Here is a 25,960-nt window from a genome sequence, read left to right on the forward strand (position 1 = left end):
ATAGGATTGAAGGGGCGGAGCTTGTGGCGCAGACGGGCTGAAGGCTTGGGAGCTGGGGAACCCCTGATCCAGTACTACGGAGCGCACAGAGGTGAAAGGTAAAGGAAACACAGAGCCATCTCGGGGAGCAACTCTGAAAAGAGAATCATTGCGTGAGTTTTGGAGGGAATCCTACCACGAGATAGTGGGAGAAGTTGAGAGAGAATAAGCGGAAAACGAGAAGAATGGGGTTGGGAGGGGCAGTACTGTGGGAGGAGGTCCGGGAGAGCTAAGGTAGTGAGGTGTCATAATTATGGGTTGAGATGGAACCGTTGTAAGAAGTCTGTGAAAGTTTGCTGAGAGGTATTGCTCCCTACCGCGGTATAAGAGTCACCTCAACTAGAAAAGCCATTGAGAGCCTTGCTAGGGGACCAGTGCCTGAAGGAACCTGACTGCGGGGACCAGAGGAAGGAGTTGGGCCCTGCTAGGCGATAAGAGTCTAAAGGTCCCCCAGCCTCTGCAGGGGACTCAGAGTGTGATGGCACAGGGCTCTGCTGAGGTTATCAGGGTTTGAGAGAGCAGGGTCTGAGGGAAAGTGGCTCTGTGGGGGGGAGAATATGCTAGGATTCCACAAGAAAGAGAACGTGATAGGTGATGGTAGAACAGCAAAAAGTTTGTTAGAAGACGGATACCAGTGACGTTCTTCCACGAAGAATCCCAGAGAAAAAACACCAACAGTGTAAAATAGAATGTGCAACTGGAGGAGCTATATGCATTGTGGTTAAGAGCCGGACGTTTGGATTCAGTCAAACCAGGACTATTTTTTGACATTCTGAAGTTCCTTCATTTCTTAGAACTTCTGTAAAATGGGGTGATAATAGCACCTACATTATACAAGTTTACTAAGTAATTAACAGTAAATTGATGAGCATGATGCCCTGGCATCTTGTAAGTACTTAAAAAAAAATACCTATTTTTAGCCCGGCGTGTGGCTATAATCCAAGACTCAGAAGGCTGAGGCAAGAGGATCCCAAGTTTGAGGCCAGACTTAGCCGGGCCCTCAGCAAGTTAGCGAGACCCTGCCTCAAAATAAAAAATAAAAAGCACTGGGGATGTGGCTCAGTGGCTAAGCCACAATCCTCAATACCTCAGTACCTCCTCCCTCCCAAAAAAACTATATATGCCTTGTTGTCCTTGTTGTTACCAAAGAAAGATGTTTGTATAATTTGACAGAAAGAATTCAGCTCTGTTTATTTAGTCTACAACATATTGTCTTAAGGCAAAATTTTCAGAGCTCATTTAAAACTTATATAGCACCTACTTCCTAAAAATAAAAATTTAAAGCAAGGTACAACTCAAACCACATAAAATAGGACAATCTATGACTAAAGGAATATAAAGAAATACATGGGCAAATAATTATTTCAGGAATATGGGAAATTAATTAATTTCCGTTTAAATTAATTAAATTAATTAATTTAACCATTAAATTAATGGTTACAGTTAATTTTGTGCTGCATTTCCAGGTCAAAAAAAGATAAAAGAGGGATAACCATAACTACATCATTTTCATTATCTAAATAAAGAAATATTTATCAAGAGAGAAGAAAATCCATAAGAGATATATACTACCTATAATAATGATTCTTAATCTGATCAACATATAAAAACTTTTTGAAGGAAAAAATTCTTTTGAAACTGAGCAAATACTTCTCAAATTTCTGTCTTAAGAGATACTGATGTAAGAAATTAAAGTCTAACAACAATGTGAATGTACTTAATGCTACTGAAGTATATATACTTTAAAATGGCTTAAATTGTAAGTTTTATGTTACAAGTATATTTTTACCACAATAAAAAAAGAAAAAAATAGGGCTGGGGTCATGGGACAGTGGTAGAGTGCTTGCCTAGCATGTGCAAGGCACTAGGTTCAATTCTCAGCACTACATATAAGCAAATAAAAGTCCATTGACAACTAAAAAAATTAAGTAAAAAAATAAAATGAAAAAAAGGAAAAGCCTTACTTTAAGAAACTAGTTGTGAATTATAAGTGGTAAAAATATTGTTTTAAAGCAATAACTGAACTGAAACACAAAATTAAAACATTCTGATAGAACTCTCAAGTTGGCAAGTATATTACATCTGAAAATCTGAAGACCCCAGTAAGAAAAATCTGACCCAGAATGCCTCTTTTAACATGAGTTTTGTGAAGATACCTCCCCAAAACAAGAACAAACAAAAACCCTCAGTCATTACCTAATGTACCTTAAATAAAAACCAAATACATAATATTGTAAATTTAAATCATATTCTTGTGAAGGAATTTCTATGGAAAGAATTTTTAAACCAAAGGGAATATTTTATTACATATCATTATATTAACCTTACCCAAATTCTGCCTTTACTATCAGCTTTTCTAGTACCTCACCTCCTCCTCTAAGGTTCTAAAAAATAAATAAAAGATTTATTACTATAGTTTTCTTTTCTCTCTGTTCACATTGTTATTCAAAGGTGGACTGATAAGTCTAGAGTTTCAACCTTTTCTAGTCCAGATTGGTTTGGGAACAAAGTCCTTGAGTGTCAGAAAGTTATATCCACCCAAAAGATAAAAGGTGTTTTACTACAAAGCAAGGTTTAGGTCATGCCTTCACAAATCTATTCTGGAAAAGAAAATAAAGAATATTCACCCATAATATTACCTACCATCTTTTACCTTTATGAGCTAAAAGAAATTGTGGGTTACAGAAGTCTAATTCTAATTTATATAGTTAAATAACTGATTTATATTTATCAAACTAGAATGTAAATTTGGGAAAAGAGTAACTGCTTTTTAAACCTACAATGTATTGCTCTTTCTTTGAAAAGACCTTTAAATAAGCATCAAATTACTCAACTTTATTTTCAAATAGGACATTTGTTAAGATAGTTCAAATTTCACGTCTTTTTAAGGAAGAAATATCCCACTTAAAATTAATGGTTATTCAAAAGACCAAAGTCAAAAACAACTCAACACTGATCAACAGGAAAGTATGTAGGGCTGGGGAGATAGCTCAGTTGGTAGAGTGCTTGCCTCACAAGCACAAGGCCCTGGGTTCAATCCCCAGCACCGCAAAAAAAAAAAAAAAGAAAAAAAAAGAAAGAAAAGGAAAGTATGTAAATTGTGATATTCCTATAATAGACTACTAGACATACTGATACACCCTCTTAAACACTACAACGTAGGTGAATCTCAGATCTATGTTGAATGCAAGAAAGCAAACAGAAAGAGGTACCATATAATTCCATCAATATGAAGATCAAATTAATCTATGGAAATAGAAATCAAAATAGTGGTTTCTGCACAAGCATGACTCTGTAGATATATTCTGTATCTCAATTGGCAAGTGTGTCAAAATTCATTGAACTATAAACAATATCTGCACTTCCAAGTAAATGTTATTATGCCTTGATATTAAAATTAATTTAGCAATATTTAAATTAGCTTACCAATATTAAAATGGTTTTTAAATGGCTAAATTAATTAATTAATTTGAACACGTTGAGCCAGTTAGACTTTAATGCTCTGTTGACGGATCAGTATGTGTACTGGTGAGTGAAATAAAAATTCCTATTTTCACTGGATTTTACATCTACTGGGCCCTTTTGAGTCTTCTTGCCTCTTCCCTGTGCATGAGATCAGGCTCCATCAACCTGGAATGTTGAAGTGAATTGGGCTTACCCTTTCACGTGGAAGCTCACAACTTCTGATCCACTTGAAATATGCAGAGAGCTTATAAAGTCCTCTGTGACTATGTCACCTCTGAGAAATTCTTAAGTCCCTGCCTAGTCTGCCAGTCCATTTTCAACTGACAATGCTCCAAATCATGGAGCTTCCTTTGACAGCCACAGCAAGGCTGTTTTCAAACAGTTCAACCTACTTCAACTTAAATGCCAACATAACTAGAATAAGGGAAAGGGAGTAGTACCAGACAAGAACAAGAACAGAAGCAAAACAAAACAAAACCTTGCTGTTCTTACCTGAATTTTAGTGGTTTTCATGAATAAGCACTTCTTACTTATCTCATTTATGGAGTGGTAAATGGTTGGGGTGTGTGTGTGTGTGTGTGTGTGTGTGTGTGTTTCTTTTCTGCTGTATAGCTTTTATAGATTTGTTTATTTATTTATTTATTTATTTATTTATTTGGAGAGAGGACTCCTCACTTCATCATGCTGAAGTAAATCTCTACCTTTTAATTTTATTTCTCAAAAATATCATGAGGATTCCCTCGGTACTCCAAGAAGTAGTTGCATTATCTGGTTTCCATGCCTGAATGATTCAGGATCCCAAAAATAATATTTACTTTTTAGACTTCTTGAGAAGAAGTGACAGCCTCATAAGTCAGAAATACTTCTTAAATCATGGAGAAGTGGGATTTACTATCTTTGTATTTTGGAGCTCTTTGCACTTTACTTTATAATTGACTTAGTGTTTTTTTCTCTTAATTACAGATTTAGCTTAGTTCCCTATGTCTTCACCTGAAATTTCTTCCCTCTCATGGGGGCAAATGAAAGTGCAAGGCTCTGCCGTGACCTATAAGGATTGCAAAGTATGGCCAGGAGGCAGTCGGGCTTGGGATTGGAGAGAAACAGGAACTGAGGTAAGATATTAGTGTGTGGTTGACACTACATGAGACTGAGCAAGTGATTTCCAACCTTCTAAGACATATCAACCAAATGAAAATCACTCTTTCTCTCTCTCTCTCTCTCTCGTTGTGATATAGTTCATACCACTATATTCACCCTTTTTTGAAGGAGAGGTACTGGGAATTGAACCCAGGGACTAAATCAGTTACAAAGTGAGGTTGAAGGTACAATTCAATAGACTTTTTACATTCATAAACTTGTACAATAATTACCATCGCTAAGTCTTAGCTATATCTATCACCCCAAAAAAGAAACACCATAACCATAAACACCATAACCATAACACCATAGCAATCAGTGCCCATTACTCCCTCCCTCCAGTTCCAAGCAATGACTTACCTACTTCTTATTGTTATAGGTGTACCTATTCTGAACATTTCATATAAATGGTATCATTCAATTCTCTTAGGTATATACCTAGGAGTAGAATTTTGGGGTCATGTGGTAGGTAACCCTTCATTTAACCTTTTCAGGAACTGCCAGACTGCCTTCCAAATTAGCTACACCATTTTACATTTCTACCAGTAAAATATGAGGCCTCAAGTTTTTCCACATCTCTCTTCACCACAGCTTTTTTTAAATAGCCATCTTATTGGGTGTATAATGTTAACCTTCAGTGGTTTTGATTTGTGTTTCCCTAATATTGCATTGCCTTCAGTATTTTCAGTGTGCCATGCTAACGGTAGACCTTTCTTTCCATGAGCGAAAGTTGTGTGTAAGAATGGAGCTCCTACTTTACCTGAGACAGACTCAGCAACAAAAAGCTAGAGGCAGGGTGAGAAACACTCAGGTCTTGCTGGTCCCAGGAAGAAAGCCTTCCAGTTGGATGCTAAGGGGAAAAAGAACCCTGTGTACTTGGCTGACAGTCTATAATGGAGTCTCTACCTCAATGAACAGAGAGAAGGTGTACGGGAGCAGGGAGCAATCTTGATTTAAATACCACATATTCTCACTTTCTTCCAAATGTCTCAGTCAGTTCAGGCTACTCTAACATGTCAGCACAGACTGAAGACCTAAACAATAAACATTTATTTCCATAGTTTTGGAGCCTAAGAGTATGAGATCAGGAAGCCAGCACAGCAATGATCTGGTGAAGGTGCTCTTCCAGATTTCAAATAGCTAACTTCTCTTTGGATATTCACATGATAGAAACAGAGTTAACTAGCTCCCTGGCTTTTTCTCTTTTTTCTCTCCCTTTTATGTACCTGTGGTTTTATTTGTTTGGTTTGTTGGCTGTTTTGTTTTGTTTTGTTTGGCAGTACTGGGGATTGAACCCAAGTGCGCTGTATCACTGAACTTTATCCCCAACCCTTTTTATTTTTTATTTTGAGACAGACTCTCCCTAAATTATCCAGGCTGGGCTTGAACTTGCAATCCTCCTGCATCAGCCTCCCAAGCTGCTGAGGTTATAGACATGCACCACCACTCCAAGTCTGGCTATCTTTTCTTTTAGGGGCACAAATCCCACTCATGAGGGATCCACTTAATTACTTCTTGTTGGCCCCATCTCTATGATTTTGTACAGATACATATTCAGTCCTTTCCAAAAAATTTTTATAGATTTTCTTAGATAGGTGTTTCTTCATTTGGTGTTTTCTCTTAGGGTTCTTTCTTTCTTTCTTTCCTGTTTCTTTCTTTCCTTTTTTTTTTTTTGTTGTTGTTGTTGTTGTTGTTGTTGTTGGCACCAGGGACTAAATCCAGGGGTGCTTAACCACTAAGCTATATCCCCAATCCTTTTTTGCATTTTTTATTTTAAGACAGGGTCTTGCTGAGTTGCTTAGGGCCTCACTAAGTTGCTGAGGCTGGCCTCAAACTTGTGATCCTCTTGCCTCAGCCTCCAGAATTACTAGGATTACAGGGGTGCGCCATGATACCCAGCTGCTCTTAGAGTCATTTCTAGAGGCTTTGAATTATTGGGTTTTTCTTCTTGTAATTGTTGTTGTGGGCCTCTTAGTCTTTATTTTGTTGGCTTTAATAATTTTCACTTAGAAGTGTCTCAAGGGAGCTCCTCATGCTGTAAAGATGAATCTTTTCTTTTTTTTTTTTTTTGGTGCTGGGGATCAAACTTGCAAGGCAAGCACTCTACCGACTGAGCTATCTCCCCAGCCCCGATCTTTTCATTTTTGAAGGATGTGTGTGTGTGTGTGTGTGTGTGTGTGTGTGTGTGTGTTTGCACGTGCACATGTGCCCACACATGCACTGGGAAGTAAACCCAGGGCCTCACATATACTTAGCTCATGCTTTACCTCTAAACTACACCCCTATGTCAGATAACATTTTTTATAAACACTGTTTTTTAAAATATTTTTATTAGTTATTGATGAACCTTTATTTATTTATTTATTTATTTATTTATTTATTTATTTATTTGTATGCGGTGCTGAGAATCAAACCCAGTGCCTCACACATGCTAGGCAAGTGCTCTACCACTGAGCCACAACCCCAGCTCCCAGATAATATTTTTTTAATATAGAAGTCTTGATGGACATTCTTTTTCTTTCAGCACTTTGAATATGTCATCCCACTGACTTTTAGGCTCATTGGTTTCTAATGAGAAATCAACTGCTGGTATAATTGAAAATCTGTTGGACTTAATGGATCACTTCATTCTTGCTGCTTTCAAAACTGCTTTTAGCCTTCAGTAATCTATGATATTTCAAAGTATGGATCTGTTTGAGTTTATCCTAATTGGAATTTATTAAGTTTCATTGATAGGTAGATTATTTTCATGAAATTTAGGAAGTTTTCAGCCATTACTTCATCATGTAATCTTTTTACCACTTTTCTCTTATCCTGTGACTCCCATTATATTGGTGTGCTTTATAGTGATCCACAGCACTCTGAGGCTGTTTGTGATCTTCAGTGTTTTTTTTCCTTTTGTTCATACTTGATCACCTTGACCTACTTTTAGTTTTGATGGTTTTATCTGTTATTGAGTCACTTTTCATTTTAGTTATTGTACTTTTCAATGTAAAGTTTGATTATTTTTATTTTATTTATGTCTTCATTTGGTCAAACATACATAATATACTATAGGTTGAACCCAGGGGTGCTTTACCACTGTGTTATATTCACAGTTCTTTTTATTCTGTATTTTGAGACAGGATCTCAATTGCTAAGGGTCTCTCTAAGTTGCTGAGGCCGGCATTGAACTTGAAATCCTCTTGCCTCAGCCTCCCAAGTTTCTGGGAATACAGGCATATGCCACCATGCTCAGTGAGTTTGGATGTGGCTCCCTTCAGGTCTTTTTACATGTTTAAAATAGGGGATTTAGGGAGTGGGGGTTGTAGCTAGTGGTAGAGCACTTGCCTTGCATGTGTGAGGCACTGGATTCGATCCTCAGCACCACATAAAAATAAATAAATAAAATAAAGATATAAAAAACACAATAACATTATAAAAAATAAAACAGGGGATTTGGGGTGTGGATAAAGTGCTGGCCTCACATGCATGAAGCCCAGGGTTTGATCTTATCACTGCAATAAATAAAGATAAATAAATAAAATATGATAAAATAAAATATCTAATTTATAGTTTTTAACTAGGTAAATCCAACATTTGGGCTTCTTCAGGTTTCTGTTCACTGCTTTTTCCCACCTTTGTGGACCTGCTGTTACTTTCCTTCCTTTCTCTTTCTCCTTCCCTTCTTCTCTCTCTCCCTCCCTTCCATTTTTTTTTTTTTTTTTTTTTTTTTTTTTGCAGGGGGCAGTACTGGGGATTGAACCCAGGGGCCCTCAGCCACTGAGCCACATCCCCAGCCCTGTTTTTTATTTTATTTAGAGACAGGGTCTCACTGAGTTGCATAGTGCCTCACTTTTGCTGAGGCTGGCTTTGAACTCAAGATCCTCCTGCCTCAGCCTCCCTAGCCAGTGTGATTACAGGCGGGCACCATTGTGCCCTACTCCTCCATTCCTTCTTTCCTTCATATTTCTCATAGTTATTTTTTTGAGAACTGGGCATTTTACATAACATAATGTGGCAACTCTGGAAATCAATTCCTTATCTCCTTCCCAGGTTTTATTGCTGTTTGTTGTTATTTGTTCTGATCTCAGTCACCTTAATGAAGAGTTAACAATATGAAAATGATCTCCTCACACACCTAGAAGCAAGAATTTAAATATACTTACATGCTTGCCACTTTCTTTTCTCATTTTTCTTCTTGTAATTTAAGTCTTTGGCATGACTCTTTTTAAATTAGTATTCTTCAGAAATTCCTTTAATGAGGATCTCTCAGTGATCTCTCTCAATTTTTGTCTAAAAAGGTCCCCATATTGTAATTCTAATTTGTGCTGGTATTCTAAGTTGGCAATAGATTTTTTTTCAGCAGATTGTGGGAACCCTGAATGATCTAACTATGTCTTTCTTTGAGATCTGTTTTACCATTAGAGATTTGCAATTGCTTCTTCTAAGCATCTTTTATTACTCTTTATTTTTTGTGGTGTGGGTACCAGGGATTGAACTCAGGGGTACTTAACCACTGAGCCACATCCCTGATCCTTTTTCATATTTAATTTAGAGATAGGGACTTGCTAAGTTGCTTAGGGCCTAGCTAAATTGTTGAGGCTAGCCTTGAACTCGTGATCCTCCTGCCTCAGCCTCCTAAGTCACTGGGGTTACAGGCATGCACCACTGCTCCAGGGTAGTACCTCTTTTAATTTCGTGGGTAAGGGCTGCCTAGACCAGGTTGATAATATAAATTTAAACCCTGAACTGCTGTGTAGACAGTTTTGTGGTTACAAGTTTTCAGGTAACACTTTTTTTTCCCCCTCTGCCTAGAGCCCAGACAGAACCAGACAGGTTTCTTTGTCTTTTTGCTTTGCTAATGGGTAGATTTGGGGGATCAGTCCTTTCTCTGGAGACAAATTTAAGAAGGCTATTTTGCAGGATTGGGAGGGATATCTCAATTCCAACTTCCTAACCTCCTCAAGACTTTTTTTCCCTAATCTTGGAATGGGAGTTAAAACATGAGAGGCTCTGAAGCCAGACATGGTGATACACACCTATAATCCCAGCATCTTAGAAGTCCGTGACAGGAAGACCACAAGTTGAAATTGGCAAGGTCTTAAACAAATTAGTGAGGTCCTGTCTCAAAATAAAAATTAAAAAAATCTGTCTCTCAGTGATAAATTGCCCCTGAGTTAAATCTCCAGTCCTCAACCCATCAAATGTAAGGCTCTGAGAATGGGAAATGCCCCAAGGTAACTTAAATTTCAATTCACTATTTTGATTTTCAACTCTCTTCACTTTCAGCCTTTAGGAATTTCCCTTTCCTTTTTACAAGTTCAGCAATGCATGTTTATTATTGTCCAGCATTTGAAGGCATTTCGTTTAAAGAAATGTCTTAGGCTATATACTCTATCACATTGTTTTGCAGAACAGTTTTCCCTAATCAGGTCCCACATAATAAAAGATCCCCAGCATATACACTCTCTCTATTCCTTGATTGTGGACTACAAAAACTCATTGATTGGATACTAACAACTAGTTGCCACCATGGATCATAAAGGAAGGAATACTCTGAACTGATAAAAAGCATTTCAGGCATATTAGATAAAGCAAGGATGAAATGAGAGAAGACTGGGGCCTGGGTGTGGTAGAGTGCTTACCTAGCATGCTCAAGGTCCTGGGTTTGATTTCTAGAACCCCTCCCCCCGCAAAAAAAAAAAAAAAAAAGAATTGGAATGACAGAAGAATGAGGAATAATGAGACATAAATCTTGTGACCTACTTGAACCAGATGGCTCCATTGGAATATCTGAAGAATAAAGCTGGAGAGGTATAAGAGTAGGCAGTATGACAGAGGACCTGGACATGGAAAGCTGAATTTATATTTTATATAGTAAATAAGTCATAGCCACCTTAAATTCTATATTGGTAAGGGTTCTCCAGAAAAACAGCATATTTACTACGAGGAATTGGCTCACCCACAATCAGCTGACTTCAAGTTGGAGATCCAGGAAAGCCAGTGGTATAATTCAGACCAAGTGGAAGGTCTGAGAACCAGGGGAGCTGACGGTTTAAATCCCAGTCACGGGAAGGAGAAGGGGAGATAAGCAGTCCCAGCTAAAGAGGTGAGGCAGAGGGCTGGGGATGTACCTCAGTGGCAGAACACTTGCTTAGTATGCCCAAGGTCCTGGGTTCAGCCCCCAGTACTGAAAGTAAAGATTTTTTTTTAAAGGAGGCAAATGTTTTCCTTCTCTGCCTTTTTTTTTTTTTTTTTTAATGTCCTCAATAGACTAGATGATACCCACCCACATTGGGGATGTCTACTTTACCAAATTCACTAATTCAAGGCTAATCTTATCCAGAAACATTATCACAGACATTCCCAGATCTATTTAACCTGGGTACCCTGTGGCCCAGTCAATTTGACACATAAAATTTACGATACTTATATGGAAGAGTGATATGTTTGAGAAAGGTCATCTAGACTATGGTAGAACATACTGGAGCACCAATTTATGAGTATGACCTACTGGAAGGATTTGTTTCCCCGTGAAAATAGATTTAATGCTATATGTTATATTTTTCCCATATAAGACTATATGAGTTAACTTTACCATTAACTTCATTCTTTGTTTAGGAAATGTGTTTTAGTTAGCTTTTGCAACCTTGTGACCAAAACATGAAGAACTTAGGGAAGGGAAAGTTTATTTGGGGCTCACAGTTTTGGAGGTTTCAGTCCATAGATGGCCAATTCCATTGTTCTGGTCCCAAGGTGAGGTAGCATATCATGGGGGTAAGGGCCCAGCAGAGGAAAGCTGGAAAACTCATGGTGGGATCAGGAAGAAGAGAGAGAGAGAGAAGGGGGAAGGAGCCACAGGGAATATGCACCCTTCCAGGGCATGTCCCCAGTGACCTACCTCCTCTAGCCATGCCCCACCTGCTTATAGATACTTCACAGTCAGTTCACTTCAAACTAGGATGGGCTGTTTAGGTTACAGCTATCATAATCTAATCATCTTACCCTGAATATTCTTGCATTAACAGGAAATTTGGGGGGACACCTCATATCCAAACCATTACAAAGCAGAAGCACAGAGAAGTTGTGTAACTTGTGTAGGCACAGAGCTAGAAAATTGTGAAATCAAATAGTAAGTCCAGTTCAAATTCCAATTTTCTTTCATGATCCTTTCTACTACATATTGTTCCCTCTTGTATACATTAAGATTAAAAAGTATAAGGGTTGGAGATGTAGCTTAGTGGTAGAGCACTTGCTTTGCATGTGCAGGGGCCTGGGTTCCCCAGTATCACCAAAAAAACAAGAAGTAGGAGGAGAAGAAAGAAAAATATAGAAAACTACAAAACTATGAGTGTTCCATTGGTAATAGTAGGAAGGGTGTACCATAGGTTCAGTTTCTTGTTAAATTTAATTCATCAGCAGGATACCCAAAAGAAGAGAAGAGAGAGGTACTGATAAAGACGAGGAAGGTATTAATCTAGGGCTTATGTATGTAGGAGCAGAAGCACAATAGGATCAAAGGTATCTAAGCCTAAAAAGCTTTATCTGTAAAAGGAAGATAATACTACATGTCTAGAGTTGATCTAAGGATTAATGAATGGTAATAGGCATGTTGCAGGTACTCAATAAATGCAGCTGTTATTATTAAATTAGTAGTAGTGGAAGTGTACATGAGATAAATAATGTCAAAACTGTTAAGTTGAAATTGACTGGATAAGGTGTTTTATTAGATTCAGAAGAAAGAATTCTAACATGGATAAAACTGTAAATGGTGGTACCATCAATGAGATAGGGTAAATTAGAGGGAAGACAAGTGTGTTTATATTTGGGGCAGGAGTTAGGTAGAGAAAATAATGAATTATTTTGGAGGATATTAAGTTTAAGCTTATCTTAGGGCATCTAGATAGAAAGATTCAGTAAATTTTAAGATCCAGGCACGTTACTTTTCAGCTGGGCAACCTTAAACAAGTTATGTAGTTTCTCTGTGCCTCAGTTTTATCATCTATAAAAGGAAAATATCTGTTTGCCATAAAGGGCTGTAAGAGTAATACATGGGTTGGAAAGAATAAATTTTTTAAATGTATATAACTTTCCTTGCTCAAGTGTGTTCTCATTCTTTTCTCTCAATTGATATTTTTCAAAGTATGATTCATCACCTAGAGTACTTGTTTAAAATGCATATTCTTTTATCTTCCTCCCTTCCCACACTACTGAATCCTGGCCTCTTGCTGCTGGAATCTAAAATATAATCTACTTTATAGGGTTGCTTTGGTATTAAATGTTATCATCTTCATAAAGCATCTGCATAGTGCCTGTTATATAATAGATGCTTAATTAAATTTCTTCTCTTCCTGAGCTACCTAGCACAGTGCGTAGCACATAATATGCTCACAACTCTTAGTTACCCTTTCCCCATCTTCCCAATGTTGGTTTAGTTATGATAAAAGTGACTTACATTTTTATAAGTAGTTTTAATCATGAAACACTCTGATTTTTATATCAAATGTTGCATTAACAGGCCATCCTTAAGGGGAGTATGTGCCTGAGAATATTAAAGAAGCTCTTATTACTTGGACTACAAATTTATTTATGCCATTGGTTGATAGAATTATCATCTCTAGCTATTTTTATGTTCCAAATATAATAGTATCATTCAACTAATCTAACAAATCATCCCAAAATTTAATGACATACAATAATCATTTATTATAATGCTGATATATTAACTAGGGCAGCTCTAATTCAAGCTGCAGTTGACAAGTTCACTGGATGGTTTGTGTTCTATGTCTCTAATTTTGCTTGGACCAGTGAGGTAGCCAGGGCCTGTTCTCACGCTGTATCCATAGCTCAGGCACAAGCCCCAACAAGCAACTATACTTCAAGTTTTGCTTACCCCAGATTCACCAACATTAATGTCCAATATCAATTGGATATATAAGTATATTTTGCCAAAAGTAGGAGGGCAAGAGAAAAATATTGGCAGAACAATCATCCAAATTGTCGTAATGGTCAGTTGCATGTTGCACATCTGCATATGAGGTGTTCTTTTGGCAACTTGAACTCAAGATCTAAAGCTGACTTTGTTTCCTTTGCTTAGCATCCCACCTCCCAGGGTGGGATAGCTGGGTATTTTCCTTATGTTCCCTATCTCTATTAATGGTATCACTCTCCACAGTCACCTAAAAGACAAACATCAGAGACAAATTTTAATTCTCCATTTTTCTCCCCCACCACATTCAACAAAATACATTTGTTGATCAGCTTCATCTAGGTCTTTCAGATTACTCCCTACTGCTGCATCAGTTCTCCCACCTACTCTGTGGCATAAATCTTCTCCCTGGTCTTTTTGCCTCTTATTCCTACCTTTTCTATGTCTCTCCTCTATTATAATTTCTAAAAAAAAAAAAAAAAAACCATAAAGCTAATATTGCTACTGTTCTGCTTAGAAACTACAGTGGCTTTCCCAGATCTCAAAATTAACTAAGATTCTCTAGGTAGGTTTCAAGACATTTTTTTTCAGAGGAGGAAAAGTTTATTTTGGCTCTTGGTCTCAGAGATTTAGTCCACAGTTGGCAGACTTTAAAACTAGACCCAATATGAGACAGAATATCATAGTAAAACATGGTAAAAGGAAAGCTACTCAGGACATGGCAACCAGAAAGCAGAGAGAGTTCCACTCATAGAGACAAAATATAAACCTCAGAATCATGCCCTCAGTTACCTACTTCCTCAATCATAGCCTACTGGCCTAGAATTAACACCAGGTTAATCCATATCAATGGATTAATCCCCTGATTAGGTCAAAACTCTCATAATCCAATCATTTCACCTCTGAACCTTCTTGCATTGTATCACACATAGTTTTTGGGGGACACATCATATCTAAACCATAACATCCCACTTCTGGCCCCCACAGGGTCATGCTTACCTCACAATGCAAAATATATTTAGTCTATCTCCAAGAATCCCCATAATTTTAATAGTTTCAGCATCACCCAAAAGTTCAAGTGTAAAATCTCATTTAAGACTCAAGGCAAGTTCGTGGATGTTTTTCCTATAAAGTTCAAAAGCAAGTTACATATATCCCATATATAAAGGAATACAGTAAACATTTCCATTCCACAAAAGAGAAATAGGGACACAGAAAGAAAGGATGAGACCAAAGAAAGACCCAAATCCAGCTGAGCAAACAAGTGGATTACAACTCCACATCCATCTTCTGGGGCACATGGCATCATGATGTTATCTCTGAGGGCTTGTATAGCTCTGCTCCTGTGACTTTGCTGGTTACAGCCAACATGACCTCTCTGTTGGCTAGTCTTTGCTCAATTCCTATAGCTTTCCCTGACAGACTTCACACATTTCTGGCATTTCTTAATCTCAGGGTTCTCCACTGCCGCTTTCAGTTCCTTCTCACCTCTTCATACATTGTCCTCTCATGGGCATCCCACAGAGACTCAGACCCTGCTGCACTTTGCCTGGCCTCCCAAAAATTCCTTTGAAATCTCAGTGGAAGTTTCCATGACCCCCTAATTCCAGCATCCTGCATTCCTACAGAACTAACCCCATAAATGGTTGATGCCAAGGTCTGCCACCATCTCAAGCAGTAGCTAAACCCTATGGCGCTGTGGATGCAAACTCTGAATGCCTGGAAAGCTGAGCACAGTGAAACAACATCCCAAGCCCCTCATTGCAAGCAGGGTGCCCCTGTGATGTCTTCTCAAAGGACTTTTTACTTTTAGACCCTGAAGACTAAGATAGGTGTGGTCTTGCCAATTCCTGGGATGTCTCAAAATATTTTTCCTATTCTCTCTGGGCGTCTTAGCTTTTTTGCTACAAAAAGATTTAAAAGATCTGGCCAGAACAATTGTAGAGGAGGAAAAGTTTATTTGAGGGCTCACAGTTTCAGAGGCCTCAGCCCATAGGACAGCCAGGTCCAATCCTTTAGGTTCAAAGTGAGGCTGAATATCATGATGGAAGAGTGTGGCAGAAGAAAGAGGTTCACATGATGATCAGAATACAGAGAGAGAGAGTCTATTTGCCAGATACAAAATATATACCCCAAAACCACACCCCCAAGGACCACCTCCTCCAGCCATACCATAACTACCTTCAGTTACCCCTCAGTTAGTCCCTGTCAGGGGATTAATTCCCTGATTAGGTTAAGACTCTCACAGTCCAATTGTTTCTCCTCAGAACCTTCTTGCATTGTCTCACAATTGAGTTTTTGGGGTATACCTCACATCCAAACCATAACACTGGGTGAAGTATTTAGCATTTCTTTAGTGACTATAATGTCTTTAAATGCCACACCTTCCTTAGCCTCAGTTTTACTTGTACTTTTCTGGTCAAACTGAAAGATTTTCAAATCTTTCTGCTTCTAACTTTCACAGTAAACTTGGCTAACAGCCACCAGCAATATCCGTGCCACCACCTGAATGCTATGGTCCCTAGAAATTTCTTCTACCAGATTAATTAGTACATCATCTTTAAATTCACAGAAGTCTCAGAACATGAGCAAAATGTAGACAACTTCTTTGACAGAAGGTAACATGAATGGCCTCTACTCCAATTTCCAAAAGAGTTCTCATTCTCCTCTGAAACCCCATGAGCCCAGTCTTCACTGTCCATAGTTGGGTTGGCATTCTGGTCCTCTGAACTCCCACCAGAATCACCCATTAAGGTCCACTTACAACATGCTAAAGCTTTTCTATCTCATGTCTCTAAACTTTTCAAAGTCCCTTTCCCCACAAACTAGTTCCAAAGTCTTCTGAACCACTATTCACAGCATCTCAATACAAAGTTATGTTTTAGTTAGCTTTTGCATTGCTGTGACCAAAAGAGGAAGAAAAGTTTATTTTGTTTCACAGTCTCAGAGGTTCAGTCCATGACTGGACTACTCCATGGTTCTGGGAAAATGATGAGGCAGAAGGGCATGGCAGAGGAAGGCAACTCAGGACACAGCAACCAGGAAGCATAGAGCTCAAAATTGGTTTTTTGTTTTGTTTTGTTTGGGAGGGGAGTTACTGAGGACTGAACCCAGATTTTCTTTACCACTGAGTCACATTCCCAGCCCTTTTTATTTTGAGACAGGGTCTCTCTTAAGTTGGTCTGAATCTTGCTAATTTGCTAAATCCTCCTGCCTCAGCATTCTGAGTCACTGGGATTGTAGGCATGTGTCATCACGACTGGCAAGGACTTTTTTATGATACAGTTCCAACTTACCCCTTCAACTTCATCTCTTATATTTCATAACACATCTGAGAACCTAACTATTCCATACCAAATACTCATTCACTTCTAAACCTACCATGATCTCTCATTCCTCAATAACTTCACTAAAATTCATTTTCTGTACTTGAAATGAACTATTTCCACCTGTACCTCATGAAATCTTAATCTTTCTTTTTTTTTTTTTTTTTTTTTTTTTGCAGTGCTGGGGATTATGAACCCAGGGCCTGAGCTATATCCCCAGCCCATGAAATCTTAATCTTAACCTTCAATTCCTAAACTTTTGCATTATCTTCTTTTGGAAGCATGTGCTGATAATCTTTGTAAAAATGAGCTGTTTACTCCCTTGTCATTTAATACATTGTGCCTCTATTATAGCACCTAACATAGTCCTCCTGAATAACTATTAGCATTTACCTGTTTCTCTCACTAAATGGTGAACTCTTGGTTAATAAGAACTCTGCATTTAGTGTAATGCCTGTAAAGCAGAAACTTCTGAATTGAATTTTTCATTATGTCATTTAACAGATTTTTAGTCCTTCATGATATCTGAGGTAGATTAATGTTATGATTCCTTTTATGTTAGTTTAAAATGAGGGGAGGGAAGATTGGGTCATGATTACGGAATGAAATGTCAAGAAAATTTATTGTTAAACCATCATCCTGAAATAACTAGTACAAACTCCTCCAAAATTTCTACTAGCCATTAAGTGAACTATTTGACTGGTCAAATATAGCTTTCCCAGGGTCAGACAATTGATACTTTTTGGAACCAAGATTTAAACCTGAATTTTTCTTTTCTAAAGCCAATACTTTTCTTCTGTTTTATACTATTCTTTCTTGTTTCCATTCTATGGCAATAATTGTTTTTTTGGAGAAGAATTTTCTGTGTGTAAATATGCATAGGCCATTCATTTATATATCCTTTTTTTTTTTCTAGGAAAATAGGTATTTCCTTTTATTTTTTTTTTATTTTTTCCCCTTCCCCCCCACCCCTCCCACACCTCTTTTCCCTCTATACAGTCCTTCTTTCCTTCATTCTTACCACTCTCCTTATCCCTAACCCTAAACCTAACCCTAAACCTAATGCTAACCCCTCTCACCCCCCATTATATGTCCTCATCCGCTTATCAGCGAGATCATTCGTCCTTTAATTTTTTGAGATTGGCTTATCTCACTTAGCATGATATTCTCCAATTTCGTCCTATATCCTTTTTGTTAGGCTGAAAGAGTTCAAGAAGGAAGGTAGAATACAAGTATGAAATTAAAAGGAGACAAAACTAATTAGCAGTCACTCAAGGAAAACATAGAAATTTTACCCTAACTTTTTATTTTGGAAAATGTCAACTTGTAGAACAGCTGTAGTATGAATAGTATAATAAATTGTCATAATCTAATTAAATCCTCAAGTTGTTAACATTTTACCATGTGTTTTCTATCTCTCTACACATACATACCACATCTCCCCTTCCCCGTCATTTGAAAGTAAGAGGCAAATATCATGTATTTCACTATTACTCCCTTAAAACAAGTCTAAAGAGCAACATAATTCTCTCAGTGTTGCACAATTAACAAGGCTAGAAGTTCTGTGTAGAACCATCCTGCTTAAGGAAAGATTGATGTGCTAGCCCATTCTGCTTTTGTATTTTTATTTGGTTTTACTTTCATTTTCCTACTCACCTCTAAACCCAGTTTATGTGAAAAACCTATGTTGAACTGCTCTCCTTTTCTTTTTTAATTTAGGAAAATTTTCAAACCTATATACCAAATTGGGAAAAAAGTGGAATGAATAGTTATATACCATCAGTCTAGATTTACAAGTTAACATTCTGCCACATTAACTTTATTTGTGGTCCTTCTCCCCCAGCATAATTTGTTAAAAATTTTTTGTTGTAGATAGACACAGTGCCTTCATTTTGTTTATTTTGTGCTGAGGATCGAACCCAGTGCCCCATACAAGCTAGGTAAGCACTCTGCCACTGACCTACAACCCCAGCTCTAATTATTTTTGCTCTATCATCTGAAAGTAAGTTGCAGATGTTGTGTTACTTGAACAAAGGCATTCTTCCCCACTTGATCATAACATCATACTCAAAAAACTCAATACTGAAACACAATATTAAATAATATGAACTCCAGGTTCAAACTGAAACAGTTGTTCTGGTAAAATTCAAAAAGCTCCAAATTCTGAAACTGAGCACAGAGCATTTTAGATTTTACATTTTGTGATTAGGAATGTTCAACCTATGTGCAGTACAAAGGTATGTCTGCTAGTGAACTTTTGGAAAAGATTTCTACTCTCTCACACCACACATGTAATTTTTTTTTCATTGTTGGGAATCAAATCCAGAGCCTTGAGAATGCTAGACAAGAGCTCTAGGTATAGCTCTACCACTGAGCTATATCTCCAAGCCTTGAAAAATATTTCCATCATTTCATTTGTATAAAATCTATTTCCCTTATAATCTTATGTATTTTACTTTATGCATTTGAAAACATTACTTTGAGAAAGGAGCTATATGCTTCACCAGACTGCCAGAAGGGCCTGTGATACAAAAGCAAGTCACCGCCTTGGTAGAAGCAGAGAGATCATTGAAGAGGTTGTTAATTCAGACAAGTGGTAATGAGAATATGACTCAGGCAGTGTCCACAGGGGACATATTCCAGAAATCCTTTAACCTTCACTCACAGAATCTGCTCTTATCAGCAACACAGCCAGATAATGCTATAGATTACCTATTTGTGCTCCCTTAATTTTGGCAAAAAAGAAATGCTTCTTTGAAAGTGTAATATAGGAATGTTTTCTTTTCAAATTTATTATAAAATATCCAAGTCGTAAAGAATGCCATCTTCTTGTTTAGCAGGCATAATAAGTAGTAACTAGACACTTTTCCACAATTAATATCCCCCCAAAAAATAGACAATAAACTTTTACAACCTCAGGTTATGTGACAGAAAACTTCTTAGAATCAGACAATCAATAGGGATGAAAGCCAGGTGGGTGGCGCATTCCTATAATCCCTGCGACTCAGGAGGCTGAGGCAAGAGTTCAAAACAAACAAAAAAATAGAGATGAGAGTCTTGATGGTTCACCCTGAGAGATTTTAAGAAGCACTAGAGGAGCTGGTAGCAGGTTGAAGACTCTCAATATCAGTATGATGCTTCAGTCCCAGGACTCTGCACAAAACAGAGTAATCCCTGCCAACTCCTGGATACACCAGCCACTGCAGAGTTACCTTTCATTACTCTGTACTTGACACTCAATCCTGCAGCATAGAAGCAGCAGCCAAATTCATCACTTGAGTTCCATTGATCCGGCAACTCTGATGGGCTGAGGCTGTCTCCAGTCTCTGAATCTCCTGAGGCTTATCGTTTTATACTTTCTTATGACCTTTCACTTGATTTCTAGCAGTCAGGGGCCTTGCTTCGTTATACTAGAATGTGAGCTTTTAGAGTCTGGGGATTCTGGTGCTACTCAAAGTAGGTGCTATTCTTTCTTAATTGAATAAATCATTCAACATTTAATGTGAATATAATTATTTATAGAAGGTGAAAATCTCCAGCTCTGATCTTTAATTTACTAAATGCTCACTATGGTCATGTGACCAGGAAAAAAAAATTCAGTTCTTCAAATCACATTTATTCTACTCAATGTGGTTTTAGGATTGATCATCGAGCTCTAGAACTAAAAAAGGCATCTAATTCAATTTTCTTACAGTCTTCAAAATCAGTTGTAAACATGTGAAAATATAACCCTTGTTTTGTTTTGCCTTTTAAGATTACTGTTTTTCCTTTTTTTTTTTTTTATTTTAAGTACTAGGGATTGAGTCCGGGGGCACTTTTACCACTGAGCAACATCCCCAATCCCCCCGCCTTTTGTTTGTTTGTTTGTTTTGAGACAGGGTCTTGCTAAATTGCTGAGACATGTCCCAAAACTCGAAATCCTTCTTCCTCAGCTTCCTGAGTTGCTGGGATTATATCACCACACCAGGTTGATTTTCCTTTTTAAGAGTTTCAAGCTAATTTCTAATTTCCCTAAATCTTTTCTGATCTTTGTGGAAACCAGGGAAAGCTAGAGGCAAGAGATACCCTTCAGAGACTTGGGCACTACGTCTGCATCCTGTACATCCTGTACATCTACATCTACCAAGTGGAAGATATGTCTTGCTGCTGCTGAGTTGGTTGCTATTTGACATGCAGGTGTTCTAACTTAGAACACTATTTCATAGTCACTCAAACATAAGCTCTCAGCTGCTCACCAGGCTGAGGAAGGATGATCACAAGTTCAAAGCCAGCCTCAGCAACTTAGTGAGACCCTATCTCGAAATAAAAGGGCTGTGGATGTGACTCAGTGGTTGAGCCTTCCTGGGTTCAATCCCTGGAACAAATATATATATATATATATATATATATATATATATATATATATATATATGTTTGTCATACTAATGTAATAAGTAATACAGTGTGCAACCTTTCAAGACTTGCTTCTTTCACTTGGCACGATTTTTAGATTCATCCATGTTGCCATGAATTCCTTTTTATTGATGAGTAATATTCTATTATTTGAATTGTAACACAATCTGTTTACCCACTCACCAGTTAATGAACATTTGGGTTATTTCCAATTTTAAGCTACTATGAATAAAAGCTGCTATGAACATTCATGTTCAAGTTTCATGTGAATATGAGTTTTTTTTTCTCTTGGATAAATATGCAGGATGTGTGATTGCTGACTTGCATGATAAGTATATGTTTAACTTTACAAGAAACTACCAAACTGTTTTCCAGGGTAGCTTTATATTCTGCATTACCCCCAGCAACATATGAGAAATGTAGATTTTTATATTCTTTCCAGCATCTGTGTTTTTAATATGCATTTCCAAAGTCATTAATGACATTATGTGATTCATTTATGTGCTAGCCACCCATATTTCTTCATTGGTAAAGTATTCAAATACTTTGCCCATTTAAAAAACTGGTTTCTTTTTTTGGGGGGTGAGGGAGGTCAGTACCAGGAAGTGAACCAAGGGCACTTAACCACTGAATAACATCCCCGGCCTGTTTTTGTTTTTTTATTTTAAGACAGAGTCTCTTAAATTGCTGAGATTAGCCTTGAACTTGTGATCATACTGCTTTAACCTCCCAAGTCACTGGAATTATAGGCATGTAGCACCACATCTAACCTGGATTATTTTCTTATTGTTGTGTTTTGAGAGTCCCTTATATATTTCTGAATATTTTGCTGGATGTGTAATGTGCAAATATTTTCTCCCAGTCTATATGTATGTGTGTATGTAGGTATACATTGACTACTGTGTGCAAGGCCCTGCGGTTCAATCCCCAGCACCCCACACACAAAGAAACTATTATCCTTTAATGCTGGATTCATCTTTGTTAAAAACTGAGAAAACCTTCTACAGTAATAGGTTTTAAAGGATAAAAAGAAAATTTCTGGACTTCAGTGGGGAAGGAGCTCAGAAAAAGCAAAATGTGAAGATTGTTATAAATTTTTTCCAAAGTAAAAATTCTAAAATGGTTTGTGATGCTTTCTTCTCCTACCATACCTATAACTCTACACTTGAGTCATGGAATTACCTGAGATTCCTTAGTCTTTTTCCTTGCTCTGAGCCTCTGTACATGTGATTATCTGTATTTGGAATGCCTTGTTTCCCTGATTTCATTTAACCTGGCTAATTTTCTTATCTTCTAGGTCTTAACTTAAATGTCACCTCCTCTAGGATACTTTCGCTGATCAACTGCCCCAATCTCCCAGGTCTGAATTAGATGCTGTATATTCTCACAATACCCTAAACTCACTTCCATATAGCTCTTGTAAAACTATTGAAATTTCATTTAACTCTTCATTTTTCATTAAACCTGGAGCTCCTGAAGAGTAGTACTCTATCTTCTCTTTTATTCTCAGAACTCTGAACTGTACTTAGCAGAGAATAAACCTCAGTAAATGGTTCTTTTTGTTTGTTTTTTACAGTACTGGGGTTTGAACCCAGGGTCTTGCACATGCTAGGCAAGTACTCCACAGCTGAGCTAAATCCCCAGCCCTTTTTAAAATTTTATGTTGAGAAAGGGTCTTTCTAAGTGCCCAGGTTATTCTCAAACTTGTGAGCCTCCTTCCTCAGCCTTCAGAGTTGCTGGGATTACAAGCATATGCCACTATGCCTGGCTAGTAAACATTTCTTAAATGAACAAATCCCTTAAAAATACCTACTGTGAAGAAAGTTTAGTACCTTTCTGCATTTTCTTTCCATATCCAGCATTCTCCTGGTGTGCAGCCTGCAGATGTAAAGGAAGTTGTTGAGAAAGGTATACAGGCCCTTGTGATTGGTCGAGGAATGAGTGAGGCCTTGAAGGTAGGTATTGGTGTGCACAGTATTCCTGAGGACAGATGATAATTTCTTGGGCCTTTACCTTACAGATATGTCCTTCTTTGGAGTTTATCTCTATATTTCATGCACTCTCATTTTGGTGAGCCAGTGGATGACCCAGGATGAGTAGACTGCATACACAACTCTACTTCATCAGGATTGAACTCTATACATCTATCCAACCCTGAGATCCTGTGGTTTCATCTATCTCTTAGAAAATGCCTCAACCCCAGAATTCCTCAAGTTCTATAATTATCAGTACAGTTATGTGTTTCCTAATGACAGGGATATATTCTGGGTAGCACATTGTTAGTGATTTTGTTTATCTCTAAACATCAGACCATGTATTTACACAAAGAGTACTACAGCATCACTAGATGCTATAATCTTATGGGACCACCCTCATGTATGCCATCTGTTATTTAATGAAAAGTCATTATGAGGCATATAACTATATTTTATTCTTTAGATTTTAGTACTACTTTACATTTTTAGAATACACTTTATGGTGTTTTTTCTTTTCTTGGACGCATTTACATTATGTTTTTCCCCTTTCAGAAAATTCATTTTTTTTTTCACTTACAGAAATAAACATGCTAGCTGGGCATGGTGGTGCATGCCTGCAATCCCAGAAACACGGGAGGATGAGGCAGGAAGATCACAAACTCAAAGCCAGCCTCAGCAACTTAGTGAGAACCCGTCTCAAAATAAAATATAAAAAGGGTGGGGGATGTGACTCAATAGCTAAGCACCCCTAGGTTCTATCCCTAGTACCAAAATAAATAATTAATTAAAAAATAAAAGGAAGGAAGAAAGAAAACATGCTCATTGTAAAATATTCAACATTCAATGCAGAAATGTAGACGTAAAAAAGGTGAAAGATCTTCCCTCCCCATCTCCACATTTGGTGATACTGCTTGGTGCTTTATATATGTATATGAAAATATATACATACTTATAGATATAGATGCATGTATACTTACAACCATATTACGTAAGTAAGGATCACACTGTATGTATTGCTCTGTGACTTTTCCCCTCATTATTACCTTATAGATAAGCTTCCACATAAGTATAGAGAGACCTACCTTTCTCTCCTTTATATAGATGTCCCATGATCCTTCTCCCTACTGATAAAAGTCCTCTTTATTAATTTGTATTTTTAAAATTTAAATTAGTTTTTTCCCATTATATTTTTATATGTAAGTTTTTTGATACAAATCTTTCAAACATAGAAAAATAATATAAGGTATATTAAAAATATTTTACTCAGATCTTTCAGGAGACAAAGTCTAATTGAAATCATTTAAAAAAAATATTCAGGACAAGCCAGATTTGAGATAATATCATACAATAAAGGCTACCACTACTGAGAATATCTTCTATATAAGTTCATTTACAAATCTGTATTAAGCATTTTCTATAGGTCAGAATCTTATAGGCACTTAGGACAGTGAGATAAATGAGACAAACAAGTTTCATCCCCCATGGATAATAAAAACTAGATAATTTCAGATACTAAGTGCCATGAACAAAATGATGACTTCATGTATGGGGGCTGAATATGGGTGTTGAGAAAGTCCTTCCTCTGAGAAGACATCTGAACTGCACTGCACATGCATTAGTTAATGTCATCCTCACATACACCCTGTGATGTAAGCATTGCTATCCATATTTTACAGAGCAGGAATTGGGACTAAGACACTTTAAATAGCTGTTTGAAGGTCTTTTGGTTAGTATGTGATAGTCAGAATTTAGACTTAGGTTGGACTAACTTCTAAAATTTATACAATGTGGGTTCTGTATCGTGCTAGACATTTTTCATACAGTAGCTCAGTTAATAACCCTCTAAGCTAGGTGTTATCCTGAATTTATAGACATGGAAACAAAGGCTTAATTTAATTCACTTACCCAAGGTAAATCTGTTTGTAAGGACTTAAATCCAAGGCTGACTCCAAAATCCATGCTCTTCCCATTTCCATTTTCACTTAGCTTCATGCATAGATACTAGGATACTTACGTCAACTTCTCAGAGGCCTTTTGTGGGCAGAGTGCTAGGAATTGAGCCCAGGGCTTCACGCATGTTAACACATATCCACCCTGAGTTTCATCCCCTCTGAGGTCTTTTGACTCATTGGGGCTTACTGCCAAATGTTGAACTGGTGACATACTGGTGACTGAGGAGTGACAGATGGTACTGTCTAATTCTGCAAAGTACACTTGCCGTATGGCAGGAAGGAAACTCTAGAGGGCCTTTCCCCCTACTTACTCATCTCTTTTCCTCTTCCCAGGTGCCTCCATCCACTGTGGAATACCTCAAGAAACAAGGCATTGATGTGAGGGTCCTCCAGACAGAGCAGGCAGTGAAGGAATATAATGCTTTGGTTGCCCAAGGTGTCAGGGTGGGAGGTGTCTTCCATTCCACCTGCTAATGTAGCCTTAAGAGGAGAATAAATCACTAAATAATCTTGCCCATGACTGTTACTGTTATTATCATTCTCCACATCAGCCTTCCCCATGAGTTTTTTTAAAGGCTGTGAACTTTTTTTAAACTTTATTTATTTATTTATTTTGGTTCTGAGGATCGAACCCAGTACCTCACATATGCTAGGCAAGTGCTCTACCACTGAGCTACAACCCCAGCCCCCCCACCATGCATTTTTGAACACTTGTTCACACCAAGTCCTGTGCCAGGCTCTTAGGATAGATATCCGAATGAC

The 25,960-nt window shown here is 37.6% G+C and overlaps 1 protein-coding gene across 2 annotated transcripts; it reads left to right on the forward strand.

Moving 5' to 3' along the window:
• Aamdc (adipogenesis associated Mth938 domain containing) lies at positions 1–25,712 on the forward strand. 2 transcript variants are annotated; one of them, XM_047517541.1, is made up of 4 exons: positions 1–98; positions 4,468–4,616; positions 23,130–23,225; positions 25,532–25,712. In XM_047517541.1, the coding sequence occupies exons 2-4, from the start codon at positions 4,485–4,487 to the stop codon at positions 25,670–25,672; spliced, it is 369 nt and encodes a 122-aa protein (XP_047373497.1). In that variant the 5' UTR covers positions 1–98; positions 4,468–4,484; the 3' UTR covers positions 25,673–25,712. The 2 variants fall into 2 exon arrangements, with proteins under 2 accessions (XP_047373497.1, XP_047373496.1); XM_047517540.1 differs by having other exon boundaries at positions 17–152.
• Positions 25,713–25,960: the final 248 nt, after the last annotated feature.

Source organism: Sciurus carolinensis, chromosome 11, assembly GCF_902686445.1.
Source record: "Sciurus carolinensis chromosome 11, mSciCar1.2, whole genome shotgun sequence".
NCBI classification, from domain to species: domain Eukaryota; kingdom Metazoa; phylum Chordata; class Mammalia; order Rodentia; family Sciuridae; genus Sciurus; species Sciurus carolinensis.

Bases quoted from the DNA above. Each gene is read 5' to 3' on its own strand.
- Aamdc (XM_047517541.1), top strand. From the start codon at position 4,485: ATGTCTTCACCTGAAATTTCTTCCCTCTCATGGGGGCAAATGAAAGTG. The intron at 4,617-23,129 runs GTAAGATATTAG...TTCCATATCCAG, and splicing joins GGAGAGAAACAGGAACTGAG to CATTCTCCTGGTGTGCAGCC. The intron at 23,226-25,531 runs GTAGGTATTGGT...TCCTCTTCCCAG, and splicing joins GAATGAGTGAGGCCTTGAAG to GTGCCTCCATCCACTGTGGA.